General features: G+C 39.4%; 1 protein-coding gene across 3 annotated transcripts in view; it reads left to right on the plus strand.

Annotated features, from left to right (window-relative positions):
• The window catches only part of PPARGC1A (PPARG coactivator 1 alpha), a 364,297-nt gene extending 348,882 nt beyond the window's left edge, over positions 1-15,415 (plus strand). For all 3 annotated transcript variants that reach the window (XM_059845075.1, XM_059845076.1, XM_059845077.1), the window contains 3 exons: positions 8,060-8,181; positions 8,537-8,688; positions 11,567-15,415. In XM_059845075.1, the coding sequence (XP_059701058.1) occupies positions 8,060-8,181; positions 8,537-8,688; positions 11,567-11,670 (378 nt within the window). In that variant the 3' untranslated portion in view covers positions 11,671-15,415. The remainder of the gene's footprint in view (positions 1-8,059; positions 8,182-8,536; positions 8,689-11,566) is intronic.
• Positions 15,416-24,233: the final 8,818 nt, after the last annotated feature.

Consider the following 24,233-nt stretch of genomic DNA (forward strand, 5'->3'; position numbering starts at 1 on the left):
TTTTTCCTGATGACATTAGTGGACTTTGTAGCAAAAGTGATTTGTCACACACTTGGCAGCATTTCTCCTAATGCACCTACAAACCAGGAGTGTGTAGAGATTGACAGAGACTGGCATAGTCTACAGCAATGAGGAGTTCTGGGAGTGAACAGACAACTTTATGGTCTGCTTTTCTTCTCTGCTGCTGTTGTTCTTAGTGAGCTTCAGCAAATCATTTCACTTTTCTCCATTTCAGGTGTCCTATCTACAAAGTGTGGGTGATTGGTGTATTTTGCAAAGCACAAGATTTAGAGCTATAGCATGCTCTGCTGTGCTGCTCTGAAATGCAGTGACGGCAATGAAATAATTTTGTTTGGCTTCAGACAGGGCCATATTTAAGTCAATTGTTGCAGTTAGTTTTAAAATATCTGGCTTCCATCTGCTTAGAGATGAACACCACCTTCCAGCAATTGTAACTTACACTTGCTGTTCTCTCTTACAGCTACCACAAATTAGAGATTCAAGTAGACTTCTGTCATGGGTGTATCTTGCTACTTCTCAATTACTGTACCTTACCCATATAAATAAACATGAATCCTGCTGAGGAGGTAGAAAATTTGATTTAGTTTAAAACAAACAAATATTTGGCAAGTAGCTAATCAAGAGAAAAGGAAAAAAGAAAGAAAAGAAACGTAAAAAGCTCCGGATATGCTGCATCATACTGCATTAAAAATTCTAGACAATTCAAAACCAAGGTTGAATTTATTTTCTTTCAAAAGTGATCATTTTGATTATAATTAACTTAATAAATGGAATTATTTATAATAGACATAAATAAATCAAAACTAAAAATAAATATCAATAAAGAGAACATGACAAAAAATCTAGAATCTACTCATCTGTGTGAGTTCTGCAGGAAATGTCGATTAAGTCCTATTAACTCCTTTATCCAAAGTCTACCTGCACTTTTACTTTAAAAGTCTGTATTGAATTGTGCTATTTTACACCCTGTGAAAACAGATAAGGATTAGGAGACAGCAGGGAAAGGGGATCTCCGACCTCATTAATTTGGTGACAAAATTTGTATAATTTCTAGCATTCTCTGCTCTTTTTCTTATGCCTTTTGGTTTATGGGTCTTTTTTGTGTTACTCTTTTCAATCTTGAGGCACTCAACTCATTTATTGTTCAGCCACAAGAATGTCCTCTCTTTCTTTCCTTGAGCTCTTTCTACAGTCCCATAAATTTAGATTTCTTTGCTCTCTGTATTGGGGAATTTTTTATTTTCTTTCTAGCCCATTCTCATGCTGCAAGATCTGATTTATGGCCACATACTTGCAGATACTGTTAGAAGAGTGGCCCAAAGATTGGGCAGTACTAATGCCTCAGTTATTACTCAGGGCAGGTGACTTTCTTATGAGAAGCACTGCTCTGAGATCTCAAGAGTTAGTTGTAGAAAGGATGCACAGTAAAAAAGGAGCAGAAGTTGTGACAGAGCCAAAAGTCATTAGGTATTGTGGAAACACTATCTAAAAATGTCTCTGTGGGACAACAGGCATGGGAAACCTAGGAAAAAGAAATGAGAAAAAAAAAAATTAACATCTTTTAATCTGTCAAAACCATATGTGAAGCAGTGCCCTCTGATTGTCCAGGCAGCTTGTGTTTTGGCAGGTGTGAGGACATATTGACAGGATACTGAGGAGGTTTAGAAGCACAGGTTTAGGTTTTAGAAGCCTGTGGTCTTGCTGTATGGCACAAGCATGTTTGAACACTGCCCCTTCAATCTCACACACACCACCTTGACCATGGAATAGTCAGAGCTAGAAGGCTGGGACAGTATTTTCCTGTATAGATTCCTGAATTCCTGTCTAGACTTTTAACTGTATACAGATGGTTTGACTTCAGAAGGTACTGTGATATTCTTCTCGTCTTCTTTTTCTTTTTCCCCCTCTCCACTTACTGGAGATTCAGTATCTTTTTTGTGGATTGAGGTCTTAATTTTGAGAAGGCATGCCTGAAAAATATGGGCTGAGTCTACAAGGTACTTAGAGAGTTAAAAAAAATATTTTTGTCAGTCATTCTTTCATTCACTGATTTATACTTTTGATTGTGATTCCTTTCCCAACTGACCAAATGTTAGCATAGTTTAGTTTGATTTTGTTTTGTTTTATTATTGGGTCGTGGGGTTTTTTTTAGAATGGATCCTCACTGAATGGTCTGCCACCAAGACTTGCTTAATCATGTAAGCCAGATCATAGTGGAGACACATGGACTATGACTTCAGGAGTACTGCAGGACAGCAGAGTCTACTTAGTGCTTTGTAAAAAGTGGGATCCAAACCCCCAACCAAGGCAGACCACAGTGATTTGCTAAGAGGCCTGAGGACCCCTTTTTTCTTCTGATACACTCCAGGAAATTTCTGAGTTGTGTGGGCTTTTACTCCAGCAGTTCTTTAGACCATGTGGTAAATACTTTTTGAAGCATGGCACCAGAAATAGTTAGCATATTCCAATTCTGAAGTCACTAGTTGGTGATTCCTCATTGATATGGTGCACCAGAGCTGGAGGTTAAACTGTCTGAGGAGCAGCTTGGTGTTGTGGCTCTCTGCTACTCTGCCACTCTGGCCATGATACTGACTTAGAGTCACATTGTTCACGCAGCTCATTTACTGTGTGCACTGGCTACTGGAAAGAGGTATAACAAAATCAGGTTATACTCAAGTAGAAAATCACAATTAACATTACCAATTTTCATTCCTAAATGCTGGCAGCCTTTATGAGACAAGTATCGAGAGTCCCAGTCCCAGAGAGCTTACAGACATAAAAAGATAAATGTGCTGTGAGGCCACTGTATCAGAAGGAAACACATGGTTTCAAAGAAAATAAATTGCTCTAAAACAGGAAGGTAGGAGAAAGGTGGTTTCATAAATGAGTGATTGCCTTCTCGAAAGTCTAAAACCAGAGTTAGCCTATAATAGAATGCATTTCCACTTATGAAGGATTCAATGTATGTTGTATATTTAGTTTGGATTTTTTTGTTGTTGCTCATCTTGATGGCCTAGATCCCAGATACTCTAATTTTGCTGTATGTTTCTACCTAAATTTTGAGTTTTACTGGTCCATCATTATTTTTGTAACAGTCATCATGGAGTGTGTCTGAACTGTTCTGAACAAGATAATAATTCTTGTTTGGTTTGTTTCCCCCAGTTTTTGTGATTTTTACTTTTGCCATTAATACTTACTCACAGGCCATGCTAATTTTTTTTTACTCAATCTAAAGAATTTTTTTCTCATTATTATTACATCAGAAGCTTAAGCTTTAATGGCTTATCTCCACCCACCACGTTTCTGTTTTTGCAGCTCTGTCCAAGCAATCCCATTACATTTTCAAAATGGTATTTGGCCTTCAGCTCTAAGAATAAAAGTCTTCATGGCTTAAAGTCTCTACTGGCAGAGAAGTCATTTGGCATGGGAGACAACACAGTCATGGAGTGTGTACCCAGCCAGACACCTGTGCTGGAGTGAGCAGCAGAGCCTTTACAACCCATAACAGAACCCAGCTTTAAAATGCTCCTGTATTTCTTCTCTCAGCTTCACATAAAGCATTACCTGGCTCTTGGAGAACTAGGTATGCCCCACAGACATGCAGGGAAAAGTGGTAGGAAAAATGGGAACAGCAGCACCGCAGACAGGCAAAGATAACAGCTGTTGGGGGAAGAAGCAAAAAAACCCAAGGGAACACTAATACATCTAATGGCCTGTGTTTAGTGAAATAATTATGAAATAAAGACTTAGGAATAAGGAAACACAAAGAAAATAAAGTTTTGGAGGAATCCTTTGCAAAACAAAAAGATCCTTAGCAGCAGTCAATATTTAGAGGATGAGCGGTTCCTTTATTGACCCTTACATGTGTCAGGTGTATCCCTGTCTTGTTTTCTCATATTTTGTTATTCTAATGCTTTAGGATTTTCATTTGAGACTTAAAATACTGCTTGTCAGTCCAAGATTTTCTGCCACATCTTTCTATTCAAATGTTTTTGCTGCGATGAAGAGCAAGCAAGATTATGAAAGAAGACCGAGATGTTAGTCCTGAGGGAGTTGGCTGGACTATTCTCTTTTTTTTAACCTGGCAGATCAAGGAGCCACACTTAATGCTTATGATGCAAAATAAATCATGTGCACTTTTGGGAGGGAAATCTGAACAAGTAGCTTCTGGTGTTTCCTGCAGGTTCCCTCTGCCCATATGAAATTGAAAACAAAAGCTTTTCTCTGCCCTTCTCTAGGTTTCCAAGTCATCAATCATATCCTCTAACAACAGCAGTCAACATTTTACTTAATATGCCCTTATAGACTTACACATGTAACTTATTATTAAAAAAAGGTCCTTAACATTTAGAGGTGTGTTGCAATCTTCTTAGGCTTCTATAGCTCTTATTATTAATGGGAATAAAAGGAAGGCATCTCTTTGAATATTAATATTCATAGTTGCTTTAAAAGCAACGCAAAGTTAAGCCAGGCAAAGACAATGCTTTGTGAATCCTGTGTTCTTGGGTATCTTATTCCATCATGGCATTCTGCTTAAAAAAATACTTGAACCCATCTCCTCATATGTGCACACTGGAGGACATATGGTGCATTTCAGCTTTAAATTTGAATTTCCTTAATTTTGCAGGTTTAACTTATTCCCTTAACAGTACTTAAACAGGCTTTTTTTTTAATTGTTCAGTTTTGGTTTATTACGGTTGTCTTAAAGGGATATTAGAGATATAAAGGTTATCAGAGGGATAGAAGAAGGAAAAATTGCACAGGCATGCAGACAGACTTGTGGAAGAGTGTGCAATAGATATTTCCATCACACTGTAATATAACAATCTCCATGTCAGTGAGTGAAACATTATGTTTTTTTCAGTTGAGATGTATTATCTCAGCTAAAGTATATTAGGCAGTCTGCTGTGTTATGTTCTGCTCCATCTGGTCAGTCATTTAGGTTCAATAGCAAGTATCAATGGAATTGTTTCTTATCAAGTGTTTCAGTGCGGTTAAATCCTTGATTTGGTAAAACAGTCTGAAAAAGTAATTACTGTGCATATGCAGATTTCCCTGTTTTTGAAGTTTATGGCACCCAACCATAGTGAAAGTAAGCAGAATTAGAATGGGGAAATGGAAGAAATGCAGATTTCTGTAGCTTGCACTCTACAGTCCCTGGTTCACAGAAGCCCTGCCCAAACTCCTCTGTCAGGAAGGTCAGGGCTGTGGACTGGGACACAGTGGAGACAGAGATAAAAAGCAGCAGCTGTCTGGAAAGTACCCTTCTGCCCTAAATGTATGGCTACCCATGAGCACAAGTGCTTCTTTTAGCCACGCTAGCTTCTCCAAACTGCACTGCTGTGGCAGAGAACAAGGGCAGCTTTTGGACCCTGTGTTTTGGAAGGTGTAACATTTAAAAGTGGATGTGTCTGTCCCAGCATGGTTACAGAGGACTATCAAGGCACTCACCTCAATTCCTTTCATAATAAAAAGAGGTAGTAGTTTCAAGTGTCTAAATTAGACCCTGACCAGGTCCCCCTGATTAAGGAGAGCTGATACATGGTTTGGTAGAGCAGCCAAGGACTCCACTGAGCTGACCAGGGACCTTGTAAGGGACACAGGTAATTCTTGCACCATTCCTTAGTGGGTAGGGCTTTTGGGTAGGAATGTTTGATTCTTGAATCTCTGTTTTCTGCAGTTTTAAACTTTCATTTCTCAGGAGCTTAGATTAACTGAATCTTAGCCCCTGAGATTTGTGAGGCCAGGAAGAGTCAGTGAAAATAGTTAACTGAATGTGCTAGTAAGAGTTTCTGTTGGGAGACAGATATTTTAGTGTTGCCTTCCTGCTGCAGGAATTGTTTATTTATTTTGCATTAAATAGTTCCTGAGAGCAAAGTGCTCTCCTGGGAACAGGAAGACAAGATTTCCAGCACCCCAAACTAAGAATTCTGATGGTCTCTTTATCTCAAATGAATACTCAAACAAGTAAAGAAGTGACATCAATATAATTTCTGGTTTTACCTGTGTTTTGGTCTGATCTCAATTGTATTGTCTTTGGTCCAAGAGTAACTGGTCCTTTATGCCTCCATAGGGACTCATGGAAAAGATACATTTCATGCTGTATCTGAATTGTAACACTGTAAACTACCTGTCTCTTCAGGCTAGAATGTTTCTGAGCAGGAAAGCAAGTCTATATTTAGGTCCCTAGTGCCTTTTGCATTGCACAGTTGAGGTGCCATTAGCCTTTAGGCACCTCCAGGTTACGATAGTCATGAATTCTCAGCCGTCAGTGTAGCTCCTTCAGCATTTGGCACCTAAATTCTGCACAAGTCTCAGGTGCCAAAGTTGATGGTTTAAACTGACATTGCTCCGCTGACTGACAGATTTACGCCAGCTGAGAATGTGGTGGTGGTTGGATTTATGGGACTGCTGTGTGGGTGTGTAAGGGATGAGCAGCAGGGCCAGTAGTGCCAGGCCAGAGGCAATCGGAGACAGGAAGGCTGAGCACCCAAGCCGTGTATAGCTGGTGCTTCTTTGCCCTGGTTACCTTAAGGTCAGTGTTTTAAAGATCTCCTTTTTCCATTTTCTTTTCTTGCAGCTCACTAAATGGCTCTGCCCTCAGAAATGTGTTTATCCTAAAATTCATGAAGTGACTCTTTAAGGGTTTTCTAGTCCTTCCCTCATTCAGCTGAGCATTTGCACTAAGGAAGGAATGATATGACCACGGCTTGATTGATGTAAAAGTGTCTGGTGCTTTGTTCCAAGTGTTGAAAGAACATGCAGAAGAGACCCTAGCCTAGGGTCTTCAGTCAGGTGTTTTATTCTGAATAAACCAAAAGGAGTGGTGACTGTGGGATATGTTTTACTTCCTGTCATTCCCCCTGAAATATTTATTTTAATAAAAGGCAAATTTTGAACCCAGTCCTGGTTTCTGCTGGCATAGAGTTAATTTTCTTCTTAGTAGCTACAGTAGGTACAGCAGAGTATTTTGAATTTAATGTTAATGTTGATAAGACATTGATGTTTTAATTGTTGTTGAGTAGTGCTTACTCTGAATTAAGGACTTTCCAGTTTCCCTTGCTCTGCCAGGGAGCAGGTGCACAAGATGCTTGCAGGGAGTATATCCAGGACAGCTGACCTGAGGTGGCCAAAGGGATATTCCATACCATATGGCATTGTGCCCAATATATAAACCAAAGGGAGTTGGCTGGGAGAGGCAGACCACTGCTTGTGGATGGGCTGGGTGTTGGTCAGCAGGTGCTGCACTTGTTTCTTTTGGGTTTTATTCCTCTCTCTCCACTTTTCATTACAATTACTGTCATACTATTGCTACTATTATTATACCTTTCTTGGTTTCATTTATTAAGCTGATCTTAATACAGGTGTTTCACCTTTTTCTGGTTTTTCTCCCCATCCCACCAACCAGCAGGGAATGAGCTAGGGGCTGCTTAGTACTTAGTTTTTCGCTGGGGTGACAATCTTCAAAAGTTTTCCCTCTATTTAAAAGTATGGATTGTGGTGAAACAGGATTGCAGGATGAATCACCTATTGAGTCATATGAGCTAATAATGTTATGCTTGTGATACATTTTGTTATGTCTGTGGTACACTTATGCAATTATTGTGTTACTTTATGCTACTCTGCAAGTAAGATGAGTTTGGCTTGGTATTCTGTACATGGCAAGAGAAAGGGAGCTCCTAGTTTGGAAAAGTTTGCAGTCCTGGAGGGGAAGTGGTAGAAAGGGTGAGAGGGAAGAAGGTGCAGTAGGATACAGAGGGAAGCATCTGTCAGTGTACAGAACAGTAACAGCAATCAGTGAACCCTCCCAGGAGCACACCACCTGACAAATGTAGGGTCACTTAAATATCGTAGATGCTTTCCAGGAGAGAACTGTTTCATGTACTTGCAAGATGCACTAGGCCTTCCACAAAAGGGTGTTTCTATAATTATGCATCCTCTGCACATCTATGTGTGTCTTTGCATGCATGTATGTATAGGTTCATCTCTACTACACATTTGTTAAAAGAACACCTTCCCGGTTGCTCTTTATCAACAGGAAGAACGTCGTGTGATTTATCTGGGTAAAATCAGACCTGACACAACCCGAACTGAACTGAGGGACCGGTTTGAAGTTTTTGGTGAAATTGAGGAGTGCACAGTAAATTTGCGGGATGATGGGTAGGAACTTTTGAGATTACTTCTTGTTTGAGAGCTGCCATATGTAAAAAATTATGGCAGTAAGATTACTGGTATGGGAGTTAACCAGTATAAGTCCTGTGACAGATGACATGCTGAGTTCAAAACCTTACTTATTTTCTTTCATCCTTATTTATTAATCTTGCTAGTTGAAATTTCCTGTCCCAGAAATAAGTATTTAGCTGCATGACAGGACAATCATGCTGATAAATGGATGCAGTACTTCTGGCATTTCCACTGCTGGGTCTCCGGCAAGTTCTTGCTTTCAGGAAGGGGTTACACTAATGTGTGTTAACTCTTCTCAGCGTTTGTTCACAACTATATTTTTCAATGGCAGAGACAGCTATGGTTTCATCACCTACCGCTATACTTGTGACGCCTTCGCTGCTCTTGAAAATGGATACACTTTACGCAGGTCAAACGAGCCTGATTTTGAGCTGTACTTCTGTGGACGCAAGCAGTTTTGCAAGTCTAACTATGCAGACCTAGGTAGGTATTTTCCTCTATGTAGATTGAAGTACACAACAGGAATCTTGTAATTCATGAGAATTTAGAGTTTGCTTCTTTTTTGTTTACTGCTGATAGTCTTTAAATGATTGGTGGGGTGTTGAAGAAAGTGGTTTTCACCTGCTGTAAGAAGTTTAAAAGTCTGCTAATCTGAGCTAGCTTCTTTCAGATATTCCAAATTGTGAATATTCTTTTAAAGCCCATTTCCATCATTATCAAAAATAAGTGCCCAGTATTCAATAATACATTTCTAAGCTGAAAAGATAGCACCACAGAAACCTCCCACATACTTTACTATTTATTGCTGTAACTGTTTGATTCCAGTACCTCACTTATGTATATGAGAGATAAACAGAGAACAAAGTAGATATCTTAACCCAAAAACTTCATTATGATTCTTACTTTGCTATGAGTTCTGTTGTAGATGGGCAGAATTTGCAAGGGGCGTTCATTAAACACAATTCACAGTTGCTCAAGTTTGAAAGCTAGAAGAGCTTGTGGCCAAATCTGGCCCTTAGTGTGGCAAAAGCCGCTGATCTCAGCTGGTGATTCTAAAATTGTGCATAAGAATCTATGTGTATGAAGATGTCTCCTTGCAGGGCCTTCCAGTCATGTTGTCAGAGGCTCCAGCCTGTGGAAAGCTTAGCAATTCTCTTGGTGTTTGCAGTTCCAGTGATGTGGGGCTTTATGCATACCAGTCTTTAGCCCCCAGTATGCTGTGATAACTCCAGTCCCAAGTGTGCATGCTGGCTGTGACAGCACACTTGGGTCTGTCTGAGTCTTGTCTGGGCAAAAATATATGATTCTGTCCTATGCTCCGAGTCAGGATGTGGGTGTTTCCCCTTGCAAGGGTTTTTGGAGAAGTTCAAAGTCTTCCAGTAGGAATACTGATGTTAAGTATATGTGTAAAGAGACTATGCAGACTACCAAAACAGCCTCTGTAATATTACAATATAGGATAAACTCACCTCCTATTTAATTACCTTTTAAAATGTAAAGTATTCATTAAATGTTAAACCTTTCCTAATACCTGTATAAACAGACTAAAGGCATGGAAAATACTCTTTTCTGAATTACATAGCAAGGCACATTTTTGCTGTTGAATCTATATTAATCAGATATTGTGGATTTTTTTATGAATAAATGACCACAGTCATTAAAATCTCTCATAACCCTGTAACACAATGCTAATGAAATCTTGTATGTGCTGCCCTCGGCTTTGTACAATGCAGGAAGTGAATGCAGATATATTTTTTCTAGCCAATTGATGTCTTTTTAAAATAAATTATGAAGATTATATGCATTGTTCACAATGAATATGCTATAATTCACTTCAGTGGCTAAACAGATAATGTAAAGCTAAGAAAAGGCAATTGACTGCTGAAGAGATACAGAGTTGATGTAGAAAATATAAAAGGTAGAAAGGCATTTGTTGAAATGTAGGCTGATAAAAACAGTAAAACCAGATTAAAGTCTTGCCTTGATTTGACTTATCTTCAGCAATGGAAGCCAAGGTCATCTCTGTATCTCAGAAAATCTGGGGTTTAAAGTAAGTTGTCTGAAGGGAACCCTCTTGAACATTATTCATCACTGGGAGTATTCCCTGTCAACTCTCTCCATTGTGAGAGGGATTCCCAGAGTATCTGTGAGCAGACTGTTTTCACTTCGTCCTGCTGACAGCTTGAGCTTCTGTACTTCAGACTGCATTCCCTGTATTTTGCAGAATATCTGAGAGAGCAACATAAGGAAATGGCAGGATGAACTTTAAAATTCATGAGCTGGTACCAGGACAGAGAGAATTAATCAGCTTTGGGTTGAGTACAGAAGAAAGAAAACACTTGAAAATAGTAGTCAGAAGTTTAACACCTCTCCTCTGTGAGAAGATATTGTCTTAGCAGAACTTGTAATGAACATTTAATGCGCAGTGTGTCTTACAGTGGTAGATGGGGAGTTCTGATTAATTCAACACAAGAAATGGCAAGAAAAGGGCACTCTCATAAAGGAGCTGTGACACAGGAACTGGTGAGAGTCAGTGTTAAGCAGGGTGGACTCCAAAAGGAAATTCATTGCTTGCAGCCATGTCAATAATTGTACTGGAGTTGTGTGGCCACAAATGTACAATCCCTCCTCTGTGCTGGGAACAGACTGACGTCTGTGCCTGAGCAACTGACAAGGCTGGAACAGGTATCCCAGGCTGCAGGAGCTGGGATGTTGTTGCTGCTGTGGCTTATCACATGTGATACAGAAGGCTGAGGAGCCCACCTGAGACTGCTCATGCAGCCATGCAGAGGCCCTGCCCAGAATTGCTCACACTCTGAACAAGCGAACCCAAAAAGATAAATTGAAGTAAAACCAGAGATTCTGGTGGGCGTAAAGACTTCCGCAAGACCCCAAGGCAAGGTGGGCTCTGTCCTCTGTATGCTGCTCACAGACTGCTCTGGCTTTCTTCAGAACCTTTCTTAGGAAAATTAAGTCCTGGACATGTTACAAAACAGCAGCTGCAAGACAAAAGTGGAGTTTTGGTTAAGGTATCTGTCAAGATTATCTGAACTACTTTGAGACCTATACATGAGTGTCTTGGTGCTCAAGTCCTTGAGGAAACTGTTTCGAGTTAACCTGCTCTAAATGTGTGTGCAATTAGTGGTTCTTCCCCACTGCTGATGATGTGTGCCACTTTTGTTAGGCGCTGCTTCTTACCAGTCATGCCTAAAACTTCCGTGATGGTCATTTCTATGCTTTTGTCATCCCATAAAATTGTGGTTGTAAGTGGATTGTTTCTTCAGTGTCTTGTTTGTACCGATACATAGAGAAAATAAGTAGTTCTTGCCTCTTACCTAAACTTGCATCTTTTGGGTTTCAGATTCAAACTCAGATGATTTTGATCCTGCTTCTACTAAAAGCAAGTATGACTCCATGGATTTTGATAGTTTACTCAAAGAGGCACAGCGGAGCCTGCGTAGGTAACAAGCATGTCATCCGAGGAAAACAAAGGGATGGCGAATACCTCACGGACATCTCGTCCTTCAATAATGGACAACTAAAAAGTCGTACTTAGGAATTTCTCCTACTTTACACTCTCTGTTCAAAACCATGGTTTACATGAACACAGCTGCTCGAGGAGTGGAGGGGCAGGATGCTGCCCAGTAAGCACACGCATGTCCATGGGTGTCAGCCGCGCTTTGGCGGGTGAGCGGTGGCGGGGGAGCCGGGCGTTCCTGGCGAGTTCAATGCAAATCACGAGACATGGCAGCAGTTCCACAGAGATACACGTACAACGATGAACTGCAAAATCTGTACATATTGCATTTTAACAAAAAAAGAACAAAAACAAACAGAGAAAAAAACCCCAGTGTGAGAACTATGGCTGCTGATGTCTGGGGATCAGACACTGCTTTTTTTTTTTTTTTTTTTTTTAAAGAAGCTTCTTCTCACAGTGATAATATGACAATCCAGAAGAAACCACAGGTCCCAGAAGCCTGCAATCTGTCTTAGCTTTGTTTTAAGATTGTTCTTTTTTTGGTTGGTTTGTTTTTTGGGTTTTTTTGTGGGTTTGGTTTTTTTTTTGCAGAAAAGAAAATTAAAAGGCTCAAGCTTCCCTAACATTTTGAAGTTTCATCTTTTAATTCTGACACCCATGTAAATGTCTACAACATTGATCTTCCACAGCAAAATTTTCAAAGCCTTGTTAATGGTCAAATGTGCAGCTTGTTCAGCGATTTATTCTAATGAGCGGACGTGGTGTTACATTATTAATGAGAGTTGGATATAACTATCTGGGTGTGTGCACAGATAGTTTATTTGCTACATTCTCAAAAGTAGTTGAGTATTTACAAATGTTAAATGGAGTATTTTTATTTATGTACATACTGTATGACGATGTTCTTTTTTGTTACAGCTATGCACTGTAAATGCAGCCTTCTTTTCAAAAACTGCTGAATTTTTCTTAATCAAGAATACTCAAATGTAATTATATGAGGTGAAACAATTATTGTACACTAACATATGTAGAAAGCTGAACTTACGCTTATATATATTTGATTGTAAAAAAAAAAGAGAAAAGCGTGTGGGTGAGGGTGTGAGTGTGCCTATGTGTGCATGTGTGTCTGAGTGCAAAAATGCATTATACACATTCATCCCTTCTTTGGTGAGCTTATATAAGAATTTTGTCAAGAATTATCCTAGCCCAAAAGATATTAACCACCTTCTGCAGTATTTTTCCACATTTTTCTCATTGCTTGATTTTCTTTTGCAGTTTTATACACTGAATTTGTTAGGGGAATGAAATTTTCTCATCTAAATTTTTCTAGAAAATATCATAATTTTATGTAAAGTCTCTCAAATGGGTAATCATTAAGAAATGTTTTTATTTTATGTATCAACAGTAGTTTTGGAACTAGAGGTCAAAAATCTTTTTAAAATGCTATTTTGTTTTAATTTTTGTGATTTTAGTTTGATAAAAATATGCTGAGGTACTAAGTACAGTATGATTTTTACTGTAATTCTGTGTCTAAACACTGTTCTTGAAGCCAGTAATCTTTTCATTGGCAGAGTTTAATGATGGTATTTATCTATATTTTTTACAGTTATGCATCCTGTATAAATACCAATCCTTCATTCCTTTGTTTACTAAAGAGACATATTTATCAGTTATAATTATCCTATTTATTATAAATTATGAGATGACTAAAAGAATAAAAAGGCCAGTGGAAATTTTATACCTAGGATGCATGACGGTTGTCAGTTTGGAGTAAGCAAGTGCTTTGTTTGGAAATTCCGCTTTTGCAGAAGCAGTGGGTTGGTTTGGGTTTTTTTTCCCTTTTTTTTACTATGCACTAGCATGGCCTCAAATGTGCCCATGACATTGTTGCTGATGACATTGCTTCTGTTAAATTAAATAGAAATTTCAGGAAAGAAAAAAACCACAAGAGTATAAACTACTGCTATTCTGAGCATCAGAATTTCATCTGAACTCGGAGTCTCTACTGAATCAGCAAAGTTTGGAATTTGCTTGTGAATGTATAGATTTCTTATTCTATTACTCTTTGGCATTCATGACTCCTCTTAAAGGTATGGCACACCTAACTATTTAATCTACCTTCCCACTCCAAATCTTAGAAAACTGATTCTACCCCCATACCAATGCAGTTGATTTTGATGGCTGCATTCATTTTATCACCAGCATATTGTGTTCTGAGAGATTCCACTGTCTGTCCTGTCGGATGCTTGCTTGATTTTTTGGCTTCTTATTTCTCAGTAGATAGATAGCAATAAAACAAAAAAAAAAAAAAAGAAAAGAACTTTTCTGGAAGTTCTGTGTTACAAATGTAACATCCTTTACTCTGCATAATTCTTGTTGTTGCTCTGTAGGTTAAAAATGCAGGTATTTTAACTTTGTGTGAATGCCAAACTAAAAGTTTACAATTTTCCTTTCTGGATTTTGAGTATCTTCTGTTGTAAAGAAAAATATTAAAAGCAATAAATTATTTTTAAGAAATCAATATTTAGTATATCATATTATGTGTTCAAGGACCAGATGCATTACCTATTTTGCCTTTACATTTCTGTCATTAAATTTTAAAATGTTCTCTTTTGCCCTAGATTGCTGACATTAAGAAATTGGTGTGGGGTTTGTGTGGGGGCATTATTTATTTTTCACCAAGCGAGCATAATGAAGTGAATCAAAAAATTTTTTTTTTCACTGGCCTGGCAAACATTTTCATCTTGAAGATGGCTTTCCTCTGTGGATTTGCAAATTATATGTGAAATTAATAGAGCTAGGATTGCTGAATAAAGCTATTTGGATCTTTCATAGACGCTGTAGTAGGAAATCCATCAAAATATAAACTCAGTGTTTACTTTTATTTTTTTCTTCCCCAAGACTATTTCAAATTAGCACATGTACTACATTGTCACCAGAGGCAAATTGCAGTATAGCTGTGTGTGTTTTTTAAAAGAAGACTGTACTGTTGCTTTCATGCTGTGGTAAGTACCACATCCACAATGCAGGTAACAGAACTGGTACTTAGGAACTGTGGTCTTTCCTAGAGCTGTAACTGAGTAATTCCTACAGAATGGAAAATGATCTAAATACTAATCCAAACAGAGGGAGCCTAAAGTTGAAGAAAAGTACCTGTGCTAAACTACTCTGAAAAGCGGTTGGGCTGCCATCACCAAGAGCAGCACTGAGAGGAAAGTTTGTGCCTCTGGGGTAATAATACTTGGGTCAGTTAAAAAAAAAAAAAACCAACAAATACAACCACACCTCCTCCTCATCCCTTTAGATGTAACCCTACAGTAGGTAATGATTATGTGTCCTTCTTAATGGCTGTAATGAGAACTTCAATCACTATAGTATAAGATCTGATCTATGAATGAACTAGAATAGCCATGTAATATAATGTGATGATTCTAAATTTGTACCTATGTGATAGACATTTTCAATAATGTGAACCAACTGACCTGATGGAGCTACTGTAAGATTTGTACAGTAGGTGAACATGTAAAGTTGTAGGTTGCACTATGCTGAACAGGGGAAGTGAGATAGTAGTTAAGCCCAAGCTGGGCTATTTTCCACCTGCCGATTCAACATGTACTTTTGTGGTTTAATTCATTGTATGAAAATTCCTGTGATTTTTTTTTCTTTTTTTTTAATGTGCAGTACACATCAGCCTCACTGAGAAAATAAAGGGAAACGAATGTTTCAAATCCATTTCTGTTTCTCATTCTTATTACAGGTTTTTTTCCCCTACAATTGGTTGTGTAGTGGGTTTTCTGTTATTCCTTCTAGTGGCTGTAATTTATTTCAGATTACTGGCCAGAGCATGCCTGCATTACTGCACTTTGTACAGGGCACAGCGTCACCAGTTTTGATATATTTAATGGTAGAAAATGGTACCTTTCTGCCATGAGTACCCAATTCCTTGAAAACCTGTGCCATAAACCATGTAAGAAAATGTTCAAAACATTCTCAGTGGAGTTTTAAGAGTTGTGGTTTGAGTTAGAAGGGGTGGGGAATGTAAGGACTTTTCTATCTGGCCATGCTGGATCCCAGTGCAGGTAGTAGGGACTGAGAAGTGCAAAATGGTTGGCACCTTCCATCCTGAGATGATAAACACCTGTTCTGGGAGTAAGCCTGTCATGAGAGTTTTTCACTGGCCCCTGTGTCAGCAGACAGATCAGGAGGACCAGGCAGGTAGGTGGCTGGACAAGTGCGGCTTTCCTGACTCCTTTGAGGATGATACAGTGTGCACCATATGGGCTTCCACAGCAGCATTGCCACTGGGCAGGCAACAGGTAGGCCCAGGGATGGCAGAGGGTATTCACACCGCCCTCCTTTACATGCACAGAAAGGGGGGAAGAATGGCTTTTGTTTGGTTTGCCCAGGGTTCATTCACAGATGGCCATTTTGTGGCTGCAGGCCTGTTCTGCTGTGGCAGCAGCCTTCTCTGGGGGCTCACAGCACAGCACCGTGGGGCTGTCTCCTTGTCCCTCAGCAGGGACCCAGCTGCCATGTGAGGAGCAGCACAGGGCAGCCTCTGGACAGCCTGGCTGTGCTTTTTAAGGAGAGGATTACTGAATTCACCTGAAAAAATTGCCTTTCTCAAAACAACCAGCCTCCACCTCATCTCTCTTCCTTACATTGCTGTTTAATTGATGCTCCTTAACTTGCAAAAATGTTTAGCTTTTGCATTTTTACCATTTGCTAATCCAAACTGTTCTGCCTGGCTCTCGCAAGGGTGGTAGAGTGGAGTTCCTCACCCTGCGGGATTTGCGTTGTTGACTCTCTGATCAAATTAATGCTCAAAATGTAGTAGGCCTAATCATTCCTGATGTATTTCATCAGTCTTGCTGCTGTTCCTCAAGGAATGAATTTAGCCCAATATTTCTCCAGTTACTAGGCTTTCTAATTTCATTTATTTATTCATTTCATATTTTTGCATAGCACTTTTGATGCTTGCCAAAAAAAGCGCTCCACATTAGATTTCCAGGAAACTATTGCCTCCCATCTCGTCTTTTTACATTATTAAAGTTTACTGTGTAAAATCAGGGCTTTCCATTGCCTGTTATCCTGGGTCACCATTTTTCCCCACAGTGAATATTGCAAGCTGAGCACCTGAAATCAGATTCAGGCACCTCAATGAGTGGCCTGATTTTCAGAAACGCTGAGCATCTCGCAGCTCCCATCGACTTCAATTAGACCTGCTGTCTCTCAGCACTTTCAAAAATCAAGCCACATATATAGAGCCCCAATTCAGCACAGCGTTTACATTTGTGCTTAAGTCTGTCCTGATTCAGCAAAGCACTTAAGCATGAGTGTTTTTAGATCCATTGAAGTCAAGTGCTCGGCTGCTTTGAATAAAAATAGACTCCTGGATTGGGGCCTAAGATTCCAAATACAGAAACTAACACCTAATTTTAGGCTCCATTTGGAAAACTGCCTCTCCTACCACCTTTAACCTTTAATGCTTACAGAAAACACAAAAATGGCCATTGGGTCTTAAGGGGAGAGAAGTGGAAGCAATGGACAAAATTATTCTTTGAGGAAAATGTTTTGAAAACTTTAAATTCAACTCTTGCAAGATGCCTTGATTCATCGCTATTATTTCACATTGCACTTCCAGGATCTCTTTGAAGATTAATGTGCAGTTGTTCTATTGTCCTTCACCATTAATTAATGAATTGTTATATTAAACTTTAACCAATGCCAATTTCTCCTGCCTTTCTGCGAATCACGTTCTCACCATTGATATTCAATGTTCACAAGCAAACTAATCTATAAATCAATTTTCTCTACTTTATCAAACAGCAGAAAGTAATAAAGAAGGTCACAAATAGTACAGTAGTTCCTTGGAGGTTTGTAACATCATAATTTAAAGCTCAGGAAGATTGAATCAAAAGTTGAATTAATCCCTAAGGGAAAAGATTCTATATAGATTCTATTGATAGATATAGGGCAGCCTGTCTTCATTGGGAGCTGGTATATTTGTTAATACTTCAGGGCAAAGGAGACTAGTCTTCTCAGCAAAGAAGAAAATGAAATCCTCCAAGAGAGGAAGCGAGTATGTCCTCTGCTTCCCATCGCTGTGCTCCCCTTACATGGCTCTGCTGGGAAAGAGAGAAAGCCAGCTCATCCTTCGCTACATGATGTGCTCTGCTGAACGGCTGGTGTCTGTGCAATGCAATTATGGTAACCAGCTGGAATACATCTATAAATCTTAAATGTTGCACTTGATTGGTGTTCATTCCTTAAATGATGCTCTTATTGTCAAACAACCTCAACCCAAAATCTTAGCAGCCTATGAACCCAAAGCAAAGTGAAAGGTTGTTTTCTTCAGTGACAAATTTTGGTGAAGTTACACATACTTATTCTGCAGCTGGAAATATATTCCTCAAAACATGCTTAGATTTTGAGATTCCTTTGAATTATTGTAGCTTCCTTTCAACTATTTTTTGGAATAAGAGTTTTTCAAAGGCATTTCTGATTCTCTTTTATTAACAAAACATCTATAATCTTAATGATCTGACTGGACCTGGTGAATTAAACTCTTCTTAATTCAAATGGAATTAATTGAGAGAAAAATACTCTCATATAAAGGGAAATATTTTTGAAAAAAATTACTAATGGCTCAGTTGAAAATATTATACTCACAGGTTTGGTAAACAGTGAGATCTGAGATGAAATGTACCTTTGGTAGGCATGCATGGTAAAGTACAGGATGATAGAAGGATTTTTGCTTTCATACTGCCTTCTGCTATTTGCTAGTAGAAAGGAACTGAGCTGCCCTGGGAAAAGGCAACAGAAGAGGAAACAGGTACTATTCCAGCCTTTCCAAAATCAGTGATTAAACTCTAACCCTCATCAGCTTTTTGCATTAACCCTGGCTTATGTAAATAGTGGGCAGTGATCAAAGGTAAATAATCTCACGTGCCTTATTTGCGTCATGGTAGATTGTCCGCCAGGTGTAAGGTAAATGAAAGCCAAAGCTAAGTATGAAGTAAAACATGTCCTAAAGAGCAGAATATGCAAATTTCTCTTAGTACTTTTCATCAAATAAGATATTTGCTGCAGTTTATTTTTGACAATCTGTGTTTCATTCTCTACTAAATTAGTACTTGATAAAGTAATAAAATTATTACAGCCATAAAGTTACTGCACTATACCTTCAAGAGATCTTCTCATCCTCAGATTATTGACTTTGGCATTGTGAAAAATGCACATTGGTGCCTTTTACTAATTCTTTCCTACTACATTTGCAACTCAGGCCTATGCTTGTTTATGCAATGTGTTTGCAGTAAATTTATAAAAAAAAAAAAAATCAGCGTTGACAACTAACAGAGGGCTTTCTTGTTTTAACCGTTTACTGGAACGACACCACAGCTAACTAGTTTTCTATTGCATTAATAATTTATTGTCATAGCTAAGCATGCCCTGGGTTATACACTCCTGCCAGCAAGTGTGGAGTGGTGAGTGCTGTTGCTGAATAATGAATAATTACTCGCCCTTCTGAAGGAGCCCTACTTTGTAAACTGGTCACACAGCATGTTACGTGGATTGTGTCTGCTATACAAAAGGTTACTTGCAATCACATAATGAGACATAATGATGCACATCACAACAATTCTTTGGTACAAATCTGCACACAATGGAATTTAGACAGAAACCCATTTATTTACATACCTTGTGTGCCAGAGGGTACAAAACATCGCTGCAGCTGAAGTGCTGCCATTGCTCTTCTGCAGTGCTGACATTTTGGATGAAAATAGTGTGATGGCTTCTTCAGGAACCTCCGGCCTCAACTTCAGAGTTGTCTTGTGTCAACCTGCTGGTGAACTCTGGGAGGAACTTGGTTCCCACTCTGGCGGACTGTAGGAGTGGGATTGTTTGCTGACACCTGTCCACCCTCTTGGTGGGAAGCTGGGATACAGTTCCTCTCTGCCAGGTGAGGAGTTCACTTGCTGTGGGGGGTGAACATCCTTACCTGTGTTTGTAGCTGTCTGACTTAGGAAGGGTGCACAGGGAATCAAAGTTTTGCCATATATTGTACTTCCTGTGGTCTAAGGAAGAAGAGCATTCAGAAGTACTGTTTTAAAACCTAGAGCCACAGCTCTTCTGAATCCTAGGGGGGAAAAGATCTAGTTTTTCTCAGCTCCTGCTATCTGCAAAACAAGAAGTGCTTGGCCACAGCTGTCCCAGGGTTCTTCGGGCCACAGCTGGCAGCACCACTGGCAGAGCAGTGACATCTAGTCCTTCCTGGTCTCTGCCAGAGTCATTTCACTGTCCAGGCAGGATCTCTACTATTTTTGTCAGTGTGATACAAAGGCCCTGCTGATCAAGCTCATCAACGAAGCTGCAGAAATTTGAGGTGCTAGAGGGTTAGGGTGACATGGGGTTGGAAAGGCAATAGGCCTTTTCTTCCTCTGGAGAGGATGGAAAGTCCTGGGTTTGTATCTTTGTGCCACGACAACATGGCAAAGCTGGCTGCAGCAGCCCATGAGATTTTTCTTTTCAGGGAGCACAAGGCAACCATGAGGCACTTGTGGGTTTCCAGGGGGCTGGTGGAGTGTGCCAGTACCCTGGCAGGAGGGGGGCCATACAACAATAGTGGAATGGCTGCTCTAGGCCCAATCAACAGCTGGAATAATTCTGTGGCTAAAAAATATTATTTTTCTTTCACAAGTAATTCCTTGAGAGGTAGATCATGTGCAAGCTCATTTACTGCAGCACTATCCTGTGTGGATCCTCTCATCTGTAATAATCTCAGGTGGTTCTGTAGCAGCAATAATGGACAGTGCTTCTGCCTCTGCCTCTTCCCTTGATTTCCTGAAATAAAAAGTGCTGTGCTAGATTGCTCTATGCTGAAGTCTTCTACCCTGCTACCAAACTTTGCTTTAAATGGGTTAACATGGTCAGACAATACTGGAGAATGGGGGCCAGGAGGAAACAACACGGGCAAGAAGCTGAAGCACCTGAGTCTCCATCCCCTCAGGAAATGAGGGGAAAACCTCTGCTATGATGGCTCGATGGTATTGGTATTATTTCCTAGCCCCCAGATATTGTTTGTCTAACAAATGCGGTGTCAGTAGTTTCAGATTTGGACCTTTGCATATTTGCAATGGGGCAACTGTAGAGAGATTTATATGGAAACATTAATGAGAATAGATAGAGAGTGGACATCAAGTATCAAGCATGAAGTCTCACAGCTCTGAAACTGCATGGAGAGCCATATCAGACATGTGTCACAATCCCACCAGCTCTTGCTTGTTCTGTTACTAAGCTGTTGAGATTGTACAGAAGCTGATATATAATTGAAAAAATTACATTCTTGTTTAAAAATGGAAAAGGCATAGCAATAAAAAGTGCTCGGTAGTGAGACTCCTAGAATGCCTCTTCCTAGCGGAAGCAGCTTTGCAGATAGCATTTGTGCTTTTACTCCAAGTCTCATGGCACTGGTCTTGCTACACAATGTTGGGTTGGCTGAGATTGGATGAGGTTAAGCTGCCTCAAATAGCTGCTGACTGGCAGTTTATTCCCTCACTTGCTCAACAGTGCCAGACTCACTATATGTCTGGGAGGCAAAGAATACAGTAAGACTAGACAAATGGAATAGGAACCAACAATAAAGTGAATCCTGTGCTGTCCTATACATTTTTTATTCACATTGCACATAAATCTTATCCAAGCTCATGGGAGAACTTTAGCATCCCCTTAAACTCCCATTTATTCTCCATTCTTCTCATTCTTTGCACTATTAAGAAAATGATTTATTTTCTGAAAACTACTCTTAATCATTGTGCAAATAGCAATGGAACATTTATACACAAAGTAATAAATAGATGATTTACATCTTAATATGAGACTGGAGATTCTTCTGACTTATTTGTATTTATCGTATCTAACACAGATGCTATTCTTATTCTCTAATAGTAATGTTAATTAAGGGATTTCATTATTCGTATTTAGATTTAGGGTTGGGTTTTTTTCTCTGCCACAGTGTGAATGGGACTGTTCTACAAGACAAGAAATCAGTATGTTCAGCACTCCAAAATGCTTATGATAGAGAAAAAAAAAAGCTGGGTTTTACTGGTCAAGGCAATAATCTGAAGCTCTTTGAAAGATGCAGAGTAATGGAGAGCATGGAAATGCATCTGTTGTTATACTGGATAGTGGAGTAGCTAGAGGAATCAGTCATAGCTTTTGATGATAATGAGGCAGGAGTATGATGATGATGATAGTGAAGCAGGTGTATGGCCAGTGCCAGAGTTTATGTCCTTTGCCACAGAAAGGTAATACTGTCAATTCAAGCACCACTGAATGTGGGAAAGTGGATTGTCAAGTCCTCTTAAAGTGGCTCTTCTCAGAGGAACAGAAGATGTTTTCTCTCTCTCTCCTGGTTATACCTGTCTCTATTAAATTATACTGCCAAGGGCAGTATCTGGTCCCAGAAAGTATTTATTTCTTCTGTGCAGAGGGAAATATTGAGCAATATTTTCATTGTTCCATTTTGCTCACACAGGTTTGGGTAATGCCAAGGAAAATATTCCTTTGGTCAAACTGAAAGTCTTATGGATCTTTCGTTCCTTTACAAGGGCTGTAAGACTAGTTTAACATTTAATCTTTTAGGGTTTGTTTAATCTTCAGAAACCTTCTGCCATGCCTGCTCTTCAACCAACATATGTGCACGCCTGCATACAGACCAGATAAAGAGGATTATATATATGCGCATATATCTATCATTACCCTGATATATTAAATATATATATGCATGTAGATTCCCTCATCTGGGATTTGTCACCTACAAGCAATAAAACACAGACTGCATGGAGTGCAATAATAGTTTTCTCTCCAAACAAGGAATAGGCTATATCTACATCCTTACGTTGCAGAAGAATCGTCCTGCAGGCCAGCAAGAAGTTCTGATTTCACTTGTGCTCTGATTGAGAGTGTTGCAAAAAGCCTTCCTGACTGGGCAACCATCATGAGCGGAGTCAGAGGGAATGCCTTGGGCTCTGTGGTTATGGCTCCTCACTGTGCCTACACCGTTGTTCATAAACTGCTGGGAAGTACTCAGTATTGGCTTAGCTCATGGTAATTTGAGCATTTCTAATCATTTGTCTCAAACCAGTTTTCTATAGCTTTGCAGTTACAGTAACAGAATTCAGGGCTGCCTGAAAAAGAAATAATTGTTCCTTAAGATATTATTTAGAAACAGATTTGTGTGTTCTTTGAACTGTTAGTAATGGGCAGACTGAGACCCTGAGAGTTTACCCAATGAGCCCATGACCACCTAAAAGATGGAAAGCAGCAGTGCCTGGTTTTCACTCACACTGAACTAGCATCCACTGAAATTGCTCTGCAAATATCCTTAGTCCCCAAGACTGCAGAGTCCAAAGCACTTCTACACCGTCCTGGCTTCTTCTGAGGAATGGAAACTGGCCTGGGGATCCAACAAGTCCCAGGCTTGGCATGATGCTGCTATAAAAAGGGACTACTTCAACATGAAGGAAACTGTCATTTCCTTAAATCTAAGATGGTGTATCAGCCAGTCCAAGAGATGTGAACAGGTAAGAGGTACTTTTAGCTAACAAACTGCTATGAACCCCTTTCTCCATTCCTACATGGCCATATCTGACAACTGAAAATGGGGTAATGGGGTTGATTTTTTCCCCCCCATTTTAATGTGTTCACTTTGTGATTAAATTTATAGCTGGCTGCAGTATTTTAAATACCATTTCCAGTCCCTGGTCTTAAACCAGTACACGGTCTCCTTCAACCCATTCAGTTAAAAGTGATGCCATTTTAAGACTTTGTTTCAGCTCCTGTATTTAAGAATGTATTTATTTGTTTGTTTGTTTGTTTTCAATAGCATCTCTAAACTGAAATAGTTCATTTTACATGTAGCAACACCAGGTGGGTTCTCAGCACAGCCTTCCTAGGTGACCTTAAATCACTACAGCTTTGGAGAAAATGGTGGGAGCATGTTGGGTCATGCAGGAGTGCCCAGGACGCCCACAGTAACACTTACTAACAGTTACTCTAAAGTCTAAGTTTTGTACTGTGTTGCATATTCTGCACTGAAAGTTCCCTGTCTATTTTTGGGTGTTAGTACCATGCCCCTTCAGGGGTAAGTAGCATAGGTCATTTCTGTAGATGTCTGACTTTGCATTTACAATATGTGACACTATACTATTTATTTAATAAGATCTATCTACTTCCATTTAAGAAATCTTTTTATTCAGATCTGTAAAGGGAGATAATTGCTCAGTTCTACTGATTGTCTATTATTAAGGAAAAAAGTATTTAAAGATTTGAAGATACCCCTGCTGCACTCTTCAATGGCTTTACAATTTCTTCCTTGTGTTTTTATCACTTCAGCATTGCACTAGCTTTACTTCAGCTTTTGATGAAATCACCTCCTTGATGAAATTGCTGAAAAACAGGCTCTGGGAAAGTGCTTTATCTGAGATCCCAAAGACAAGTTTGTTCCAAAGATGCTCATGCTTGGCAGTCTACAAATTTAGACCTCTCT

Source organism: Haemorhous mexicanus, chromosome 4 (genome assembly GCF_027477595.1).
Source record: "Haemorhous mexicanus isolate bHaeMex1 chromosome 4, bHaeMex1.pri, whole genome shotgun sequence".
In the NCBI taxonomy this organism is placed as follows: domain Eukaryota; kingdom Metazoa; phylum Chordata; class Aves; order Passeriformes; family Fringillidae; genus Haemorhous; species Haemorhous mexicanus.